The sequence below is a fragment of the Simochromis diagramma genome, unplaced genomic scaffold, assembly GCF_900408965.1.
Source record: "Simochromis diagramma unplaced genomic scaffold, fSimDia1.1 OVJJ01000717.1, whole genome shotgun sequence".
Classification (NCBI taxonomy): domain Eukaryota; kingdom Metazoa; phylum Chordata; class Actinopteri; order Cichliformes; family Cichlidae; genus Simochromis; species Simochromis diagramma.
This window is the reverse complement of record NW_024387503.1, coordinates 2,239,231-2,249,502: the sequence shown is the minus strand read 5'-3', so window position 1 is coordinate 2,249,502 and position 10,272 is coordinate 2,239,231. Positions and strand designations below refer to the sequence as shown.

General features: G+C 44.3%; 1 protein-coding gene across 1 annotated transcript; it reads right to left on the bottom strand.

Annotated features, from left to right (window-relative positions):
* Positions 1-2,423: 2,423 nt before the first annotated feature.
* Positions 2,424-9,268, bottom strand: klf6a (Kruppel-like factor 6a). The gene is made up of 4 exons (XM_040018741.1): positions 8,884-9,268; positions 6,724-7,297; positions 5,855-5,978; positions 2,424-5,320 (listed from the first exon to the last, which is right to left on the bottom strand). The coding sequence occupies exons 1-4, from the start codon at positions 8,983-8,985 to the stop codon at positions 5,269-5,271; spliced, it is 852 nt and encodes a 283-aa protein (XP_039874675.1). The 5' UTR covers positions 8,986-9,268; the 3' UTR covers positions 2,424-5,268.
* Positions 9,269-10,272: the final 1,004 nt, after the last annotated feature.

The following is a 10,272-nucleotide window of genomic DNA, read 5'->3' as shown; positions in this document are numbered from 1 at the left end:
AAATGTATGGATATTTTTGCAGGTGTCGTGGTATATCTTCTTTATCTGTACACGACATCAACAAGAATCAAGCGTTTGTTTGACAAAATCTATAAAAGGCATTGCTCTCGGTGGGATTTCACTTTTTCCACATGGCTGTATACTTTGCTTAAGCTAGTTTTTCAATGTTTATTTTTTATACTCTTTTACTTACAATGAAAAAAAAGGTCAAAAGATATTTTTCAGAGGGCACCACAATTTTTTTTTTTGGCAGAGATGCCGGCAGACTTTTTTGGAAGTGCATGCAGGGTCATATTTTTCTCCTCACGCCTAGTATATGTGTTCTACTCCAGGCTTTCTTTGGAAGACCTTTAATAGTTAAACACTTTCACTTGCACTATGTTGAACTTGCAAAAGCAACACCTCTCTATTACGTTTTCATTAAAGTGGTGCACATTAAGAGTTCCACTTAATGTAAATGGAGACCTATTATGTTGATATCGAGCTCCACATATTTATTCTTTCTTTCTACAAAAGTAGCTTTGCATGACTCACAATAATCACAATAATCCCTATTTGTCTTATACTTTAGCTCTCTTCCACCTCCATTTAAGCCAAATTTCCTCTGATTGGTTGCCCCTCAGGGAGTGGGTGGGCCTCTGTTCACATGGACAGAGCTTTGTGCTTGAGATTACCATAGTGGGGATATCAGCTCAATGAGAGAGCCAAAACTGCAGCTATAGGCTCATGGAAGTGACGTGCACATATCCTGTCCTCATTATTTAACACTTTAGCCATGCTTAATGTAAGCATCCAGCATTGTAACAATAAATATGACATAAAATAGGTCCTCTTTAAGGTCTAAATTGGAGTAAACCAATGACAAATGTTTTACAGAGGGTGTTTTAACTAAATCAAACATAGTGGAGGGAATAACTTTTGAAACAAAGTTTAGCCAACCCCAATATTTTATTTTATATTTTGCAAAAGTCTCAAAAATAAAACTACTAGCTTGGAGACAAAATGTCCCCTGTGACTTACACTATATATCTTTAATGTCCAGTCTCATTCTGAGAGATGGCTTTTAGCTGTTGGTCACTTTCCACCACTGCTTGGTCATTTATTACATGCCCTTATGACAAAACCGCATTTCCAGCGCTTCACGTTGTCAGGAAACGCGAGCCTTGGGCTGCACTGTCCGCTGAGACATTAAAAGACGTACGAGATTGAAAAGTGATGGATTGTTTCCAGTAATCCTTTGGGTTTCAGCATCAATGTGGGAAAGCACGTGGAGCTCTGAACACATCAAAGGCAATACGCGGTCTCGATGCCACAGTCATGAGAAGCTTTATCCAATATGGTCCACTTCACAAGAGGTACAGCGAGGATGTGAGTCAGCAGCAGTGGAAAGTGAATTCAACATCTGCCTGGCTCCCAGCTGCAGAGGTTAAAGAACACAGAACTGGGATTTTCTCTCCGAGCGGGTCAAGCGAGTGGCTCGGACTGGCTTGGAATGTTTTCCCCCTTTTTTTAATGCTCAATAATGGTGCATTTTGCATGCTTGGTAGATGTGAAGTTGACAAACCAAGCAGGGCAGCAGTTTTGAGAGATCAAGGAACTCCAGGATTTAAGTGGGGGAAAAAAAACAACGTTCTTCACCACTCCAAAGCCGGGAGGCTCTCCGGAGCGAGCTTAATTACCAACTGCAGGCAAAGCTTCATTTAGAAACCACAGGGCTTTTACTGAAAATCAGAGGTGCTAATAAGTTGCCTGCCCATTCGAGGTCATCAGCACGGGAAGCAGAGAAGAAGGGTGTTGTTTTATCTAACTCTTATTTTCCTGTTAGTTTGTAGCTTAAACTAGACTCTTTGCTTTATACACTGCTGTTTTGTATCATTATCTGTGTCAAGTAGAGTAATTATCTAACAAATGTATAAAAGCGGCTCTCTAATTAAATGCCACGGGCTGTAGGAGACGGAGATAAATTATTTATTCTGCTTTGATGAGAGCTAGCTAGCTCTGAGCAGTCAGTCGTTTTTAGACTTGAAACCGCTGTAGCGGGATTTTACTGAAACTTTTCTGGGGGTGGGAAGAAAAAACAAAAAAAACCAAGCAAAAATTTGAATGTTTGCCACCAAGGTTTCTGTGTTTGAGAGCCAGCTTCTCCAAAGATGGTCATTCAAGAGACAAAGGTATGTACGAGTCAGGAAGAGGCGAGGTTGTTCAGAAACAAAGTATGCAGTGTTTCAACCACAGCTCTGATCTAATGTGATCTGTGTAGCTGCAGGGCAAGTTAAAAATATATTCCTCCAGCCAAAAGAAGAAATGGAAAATTTTTTACAAAAAACCCCAAAAAAATGAAAAAAAAAAAAAAAAAAAAGGGTTTCACAGTAGTAAAGCATAACTCACGAGGAGAATCAACAAATGAGACAAAGGAGGCGAGCCAAGGTCAGATAAGAATTTCTTATTCCAATAAAAAATACATTCATACAGAAATATAACAATTTTGCAAAACAATTTCAAATAAAAATTTCATAAAGCATAAACATAACAATTTTACAAAAGTTTTTTTTTTCCTTTTTTTTAATACAAAGATTTGAGAGAACAAAGAGCTCTGTGTGTGTGTGTGTGAGACAGAGTAGTTTGGGTAGTGGAGATGAAAGTGATGATGGAGATGTGAAAAAAAAAAAAAGAAATGCGAGCAAAGACAAGAAGGAAAGAAAAAAAAGCATGAGGCTGAATCAAGGCTCAATTATCACTTGGAACAGTATCGGCTGCTGTTTTCGCAGAATGGATGCTCCTGCTCTTTGCCTGCCAAAGGCCTTGCCAGCGCTCCCAAAATCTATCGCAGCAAGCACTTTCAAGTTTGTACTCATCCCCGTCTCCAGTGCCCGCTCATCTGAAATCCATATGTCGGAGCATGCCGCTCTGCAACTTGCTGCGACATTGGATTCCTGCAGCCGGGTCGCTGACCTAGAGACAGTGCCGCACAAAGATTTATCCTAAAGCAGTAATCGGTAGAAGCCCGAGCGGTTTGGGAGTCGGGGGGTTGGGCTCTACTTTGTCGTTGAGGGTCCTTCTCGCTCCACCTCCAAACAGAAACTTTGATGAGCTTTTTTTGTGGCCAAATTTCCCAGATCCTGAGAGCCTCCATTCACCCCACCCGGCTCACTCCTGTGGTTTTCATAATACTGTTGCAGCTTGGCTAAAACAAAGCTCTCCAGACAGGTCAATAACCAACCTACACAGTCAGCAGTCTGTGACAGATTCCATGCCAACAAAGCCTTTAGCAATTCATTACTGTGAGGCGGTACAAGGCGAGGCCTGTCCGACTGCAGCCTGTTAATTACAATAAATCTTTAGCTTTTTTCCCCCCTTCAGTCCCACTCGAAGGGATGCAGGGACAAGGAAAGGGGGGTGGTCAAACCGGGGTGGGGTGGGGAAGGACACCGGTGAATGAGAGGAGCAGCACTGTGTGTGATGGACTTCAGTACATACTACACAGTAGTTAACATCTTTAATAAATGAATTTAAGTGCTCTAAACATACAGCATTTGTCCTATGTACAAGTTCAAACTTAAATTAATGGCATTTACATCGACTAAACTGATGCTCCGACTCAAAAAGAGACGGGGAAAAAAAAAAAAAAAAAAGGCAGTTGACTCAGAAAAGGTACTTTTGTGAACATTTACATTTAAACAACAAATTAACTGCCAGAAAAAACGAGTTTAAACACAAAGTAGGTGCAATTTCATTTGTAATTGAGCCTTGATTAAGCTTTTCGCAAATCACCCAGACAACAAATGTGACACCCCAAAGGGAGCAAAACCACGGCTACCCCAGAGGGCCGAGTCACTTGCATAAGGCACCATTAAAAGGTCAACAGTGCATTATTAGAAAGAAAGTACAAAAAAAACCCCAAAATGACTCCTCAAGGCAAAGAATGAATGAGAACGTTAGCAAGCAGGGGTGATCTGACAAACCAGAATGAAGGCAATGGATTTAAGTGTTAAAATATATATTTAAAAAAAAAAAAAAAAAAAAAAAAAGGAAATCGTCAAGGCTTTATGTACAATATTGTAACATTTAACTGTTTGCCGTTTAGCTGCACTTTTATTGAAACTATCTGGAGTCCTGATTACAGTGGAAACAGGAAATGAAGAAACCCTAGAACCATGCAACACCTGTCTATGATACTGAAGTTATAGTATAGTTGTGTTATACCTCTAAGCACACAGCTTATACAATTGGACTACAAATGAGCTTTGTAGCTTGTAAAAAAAATAATAAACCAGGCTACATAACACATTGCACATTTAGTAGCTGCACCAAAAACACCAAAAAAAGCTCCTGTCATACAGTGACCAAGAGAGGGGAGGGGTGTAGGGGGGTGTTTTGGTCCCTAGGTTACACAGACCAGAAGGTGACATGTCAGCACCTCTCTCTCTCTCTTTGTCACTGGCTCTGGTCAAACCCAAGGCCTCGCTAGCTTCAGAGAAGCAGGGCGCCCCCCCCTCCCTCACCCAAGTCTGGTTACCACACAAGACAGGCAGGCAGGCAGGAGCTTCCTCCCTGCCTCATCCTCACACCGCCACCAGGGAAACACAAGCGGAATGCTTCTCCCAGAATGCTCAGTCCACAGCAACATCGGTACCAGCCCATCCGCCAATCCCATCTCTTCTACCCCCCAAAATTCTCCTCTTCCTCTCCTCTCTCTTCCAGATGGGGAGGAGGGGGGTCTGGTAGCCAATCGCAGACATTCACAGTGCACACATGCTTGCCTCAGACAGTTTAGTAAAGTACCAGTGTATCTGCTGTCTGGGAGATGTCCCCAAAACATCATGCACCATACGTACAAATCATTCACTCTTTAATTGTCTTTTCTTTTTATTTCTTCTGTTTTTTTTGTTTAGTTTTTTGTCTTTTTGTGTGTGTCTGTGTGTGTTTTAAGTCCTTCTCAATCCAAAAAAAACAAAAAGAAAAAACCGACAAAAAAACAAAAAAACAAAAAAAAACAAAACTTGCCCATCCATGATTTTGTCCTCTTGTTGCAACAGACGACCTTCAGAGCGCCTTTCTCCGAAGAGAGGTCCCGGAGGCACTGGGTTTCAGTATGGTGCAAAACGGCATGCTTTGGCTGGAACACTCTCCCGCCACCCTGCTCTGGGACAGTTCAACCAAGAGACTGGTCGGGAGGCGGCGTTTGTTTACATTTTTTTTCCTTCCTCTCCCCTTTTCAAAACTTTTTTTTCCCCCCACTTTGTGGCGTCGCTCGGCGCTCACCCCGCTCTAGATGTGCCTCTTCATGTGAAGAGCCAGATGGTCAGACCTGGAGAAACATCTGTGGATAGATTGGGGGGAGGCGAGAGAGAAAGTCAGTAAGATGCTGGATGAGGCACGCTGTAGGGCATGAAGATAGTCGTTGCAATCTGCAGACCTAAACTGAGAAATTCGTAATATGAAGAAGCCAGTTGCTTCATTTTTCCTGCAGCCTGGCTTTTCCTGATTTTTGTGTCAAAGACTCTAAAAATTAGAGTCCAAACATCAACGCAGACAAGCAATCTTGACATCTGACTCATAAGCTTCTGTTGGGCCTGAAATATGCTATGTCACATTTTTACTGGACAAACTGGCCAAAAATATCAACATGTGTATACTGAGTTAGCATTACCCGATATATCAGAGCGATCCATTCATTAGTCGAGTACTAGTTTTTTGGGCTACACGAATGTGCTTTCAGTCTAAAGACAAGCATCACTGCTAGGATGATGCATGGGAAGTGAAAATAATAAATTAAAAATCAGATCCCATGAGAACAAAAGCAGTCTTATCAGAAGCCCGGTGACGATGCTCGGAGATAAACAGCCCAGCTTACCTGTCACAGTGACTGCATTTAAATGGCTTTGCCCCGGTGTGCTTCCTGAAGTGTCTGGTCAGCTCGTCGCTTCGTGCAAAACGCCACTCGCAGCCCTCCCACGAACACCTGTATGGTTTCTCACCTGCGGGAGCAAACAAGAAGACTGGTTAAAACCCGCGCTAACATTTCCTCCTGGTGTGATGACATGCTTGTTTCTTTCATTCAAATCAATCAGGAAGACGGGCTGACAAAGCTGTCTGAAACCTGGGATACCACTGAACCTGTTGGCTCACAGGCTCTCCGTGCATGCAGCTCGAAACATGCCAAGAATGTCAACAGTGCTGCAGTGTGGCTGAATGTGTGGGATATTTAAAATGCAAAACAGAGGGAGGGGAAAAAAAGAAGAAGCCGCAAGTGCAATTTCACACTGCTGATCAAACACAAGGGACATTGGAATGACCAGTCAAAGCACCTCCCAGTTCAGTCCCCCCGGCTCCTCAGCCAGTCTCCCCTTTCCCATGGTGAAACCCAATCTGTTTTGAAGTCCTTTTATCTCCTACGTGCAACCCCTCCCCCTTGTAAAACCCCCCCTCCTCGCTCTCTCTCTGGCTCAGTCAGTCACATTCCAGATAGATTAGGTCACAGTTTAGCTATCCAGCCATGCAGAGCTAATACTCAGCGCTCCAGCTGAGGACATCATGCACTGTGGACCTTTAATTACATGACACAATGGGCAGACGATGCCATTAAGGTGGAAGAGTGAATTAACAGCACTCCTGGCATCGACTCAATAAAATCTGAGATTTTATTTTTTTAAAGAAAGTACTGCCTTTCCTTGTATCCCCCTTTTCTGTTTTTATTCTGGGGCAGATAGAGCCAGGACTCACCTGTGTGTGTGCGCTGGTGTGCTTTTAGGTGGGAGCTCTTTGTGTAAACCTTGCGACACCCGTTGAAATGGCACCTGTGCACACGCCTCCTGCCGTCCGGAGATGCGTCTCCGCATGCAAGTCCCGTCTTTTCCGAGCTCTTTGCCACGCCGCCGCTCCTGATTTTGACCGGCAAGTGCAACTCGGTGTGCGTGCTCACCCAGCTGCTCATCGCGCCGCTGGCCTCCGAGTTGGCCTCGGGAGAGGATGGAGGTGTGCTAATGACAGAGGGGCTAAAAGGTCCAGAGCCAACCAAGACAGAGCCCAGAGGGTTGGAGGTAAAGCTGTGAGTGGGCGAGAGCTCCTCAGAACTGTCTGAAGCCTCGCTGCTGGCGTCTGAATTCACACTGTTGGTTTCCAAGATTTGGCTGTCCTGATTGTCCTCCTCGTGGGCCTTTGGGTCAGACTCGGCCTTGGCCTTATCCCCGCAGGCCAAGATCAGCTTGCTCCAGAGGTCCTCTTGGCTGTCGAACTTGAGGTCGGATGTGGAGACGTAAGGCTCGCTCTGCAGGTAGCGCTCCAGCTCCAAGCATGTCTGGATGAATGCAAAAGAAAAAGACACAGTAAGAACAGATGAGTCACAGCACATTCACTCACAGCAGCAAAATGCTTCTGCGAGCGGGGAAATCCTTTTAAATCATGCATGCGCACATCCCCAGTATGCTTTTGGCTGGTGGAATATTTGCTAAACGCTTACAGCGGGAAACCAGCAAATTTCTGCTATTTCTGCATGTGCAGTAATGAGGCTGCACTGATTAAGCAATGAACGGAAAATTAAAGAAAAAACAACCAATATTTGCTGCTTCTTTGTATCACATGACGCACGCTGATATACGTCTTAAAAGCTAAGCCCCGATTTTCAAAACTTTAAACTTTTGATGGCCAATTTGGTGAAAAAATAAAGACACATGCTTCTAGAAACCGCCATTATTTGCATTTCCTGATGCCAGCGTCACTAATCATGTGTCTCCTTTGCTCAGCTCAGCCCCCTCCACCTCTGATTGGGCATCATAACACGACGCGACCACATGGAGTTCATTGAGCAGCCTCAGCTCTGAGCTCTCCTGCAGCCAAACGTGCAGTGTCATTTCAGCACTCCACAATGACTCACTCAACAAATATAGAGTCCTTTTAAGGAAGCCGCTCAACTTCCCCCTCCAACATTTCAGCTGCTTGTCCTCATGCAGGACCGCTGTCACGCAATCAGTCCTTCCCCTCACTGTCAGCCCCTCCAAGCCCCAGCTGTGAAAAGATTCACTGACTCTAAATTTACTAACTTATACAGGGCCCTTAAAGTTAAAAAGCAAAAAAGGAGGAGGAGGGGGTCATTAGAAGAGTTCTGAGACAGCAGCTTTTATAAATATTCTCCTCTAGGCCTCTGCAGCTTTTACACTACATTTTTCCAGCTGTGCTGGTGTCTACTCATGCGAGGAGGAGGAGTAATTGGCCGAGGCTTGACATTTTGATATCGTTATGCCGTGGAGCCCATTCAAATCCCAAGAATGATACAAACATCTGTTTCGTAAAGGAAAGCAAATGCTCTGAAGCACAGAGACGTATAACGCAGATCCCACAACAGACTTATAACCATGTGATTTGAAAAGCACCGACAACGACATCTTCTACTCTCATGCTGATTTCAAACTGCACTTCCTTCCCACAACCGCTGTCATTCGCCAGCATGTGTCAGCAGTTGACAGAAGCACCCCAGTGCCCTGAAAGCATCGGCCGAAAAACAAGCAGAAGCCGTGCTCCAAACAGAGCAGTGGCAGTGAACGCAGCAGCACGCCGATTCTGCTCGAGTTACTCTCTCCCCATTCATCTCGGACTCCAGCTGTCAGACTGACACACTGATCCACTTCAGCCGGCCACAAACTTCAGAACCAAACAGAAAATGAAACGGGATCCGTCTAAGCACCGGGAGCCTGTTTTTGTACAACCGTTATCAGAGTACATACACGGACATAGTACATATAAATACATTTGAAGTTGTCCGCCGTGTCATGTGTTACAGCAAGAAGAGCATGAAATCTGCTCAGTTCCGCTTTGCCTTACAGGCTCAAATTGAGACTTAGTAGTGGAAAAAAAGAGCTGCTAGCGGATACATTAACTTATATTCACCTGCTGCCAGTACTCCTCCAGTGACGGTAAGGCTGAGAAATAGCCCGTGTCGTGAACTATTTGAAGTTCTTGAAAGATGCTGCACATGGGTAGAACATCCATTTTTCCCCGAGCTTGTGATTTTTTTATTATTTAAATTTGTTTTAGCTGCACTTAAATATATTTTTCTCAGGCAGAAAACCCAGTGAAAGACACAGCAGCGATCCCTCCGCGATGCAAACGACTTGTACTCAGCAGCAGCAGAAGAAGACTCCGCGCGTCAGTCAGCCAGTCAATCCCCCCCTTTCCTTCTTCTCTCGCTCTCGTTCAAGGTATTTGCAAACACTGCACCACACTGGATGGGGAACAACTGCGCTCTGCAAACTTCCCTCTTCAAACCTCGATGCCCCCTCCCCTCCTTCCCTCTTCTCCTCTGCCGCCCCCTCGTCGTCACCAGTTACGCCCGCCTCCCTTTCCACCAATCAGCGACGAGAAGAGCAAGGGCCCGCGAATGATATCACAGCCGACCAATCGCGTCGGTCCGCTAACTCATCTCCGCTTTTAAGTGGTTCGTTTAACTCTCAGTGGCTCGTCTCTGATTGGCTGGTATTTATAGCCTCATATATATAACTAGCGACGGGCTCTTTTCGCCGTAGTCTTTTTTTCTGTCGACGGTGTTTCGCCACAGACAGCGCATGTGAGCCGAAACAGTTTCTCTTCTGTGGCGAAACCTCTTGTGTACATGTGTGCAACTTTTGTCACAAGTAGCAGTTGCAACAGTGTTGTTTGAAGGGGGTTGTCTTCAAGGCCGTAACTGTGGCGAAGTGCTTGTGTTGACAAGAGCCATTGAAAGTTCCACTCGGTGAAGACGTGTCTTGGGACACGGTGACTAATGGATGGCAGGATATTATGTTATCACGACACACGCTGTCATTAGAGGAAACATTAGTCCTCAGTTCTCCTCTATGACTACATTCATGTAGACTTCTGCTTTATCGCTGATTTACTGAAGGAAGATCAAAGTTGCACTCTGTGGTTGAGGTTTGACAAGTGCAGCCCTTACTGGGTTTTTTTTTAAAAGTATCTTTTTAAACCCTAATTTGCACTTAAAAGAGCACAACGCAGAATTAATATTCAACAGTAGTTCCCCAAAGTTAAAGAGTTTGTTTTACCCCAATTTAATTATTATGATACATGGAGAAAATCCTGTATAAATTAACACTCAATTATTCCCAAGATCATTCTAGACCATGTTTAGGCGGGAATTTAACCAAATCTTTGAGCCTAGCTTTGCACTGCTGTGCCCTGTGTTTGTGTAGACAGGAAGTGAGGAAAACACACTTTTAGAATAGTTCCACTACTTGTCTTCATCTTTTGTTTTAATATGAGAAGTGAGAAGTACTAGTGCTG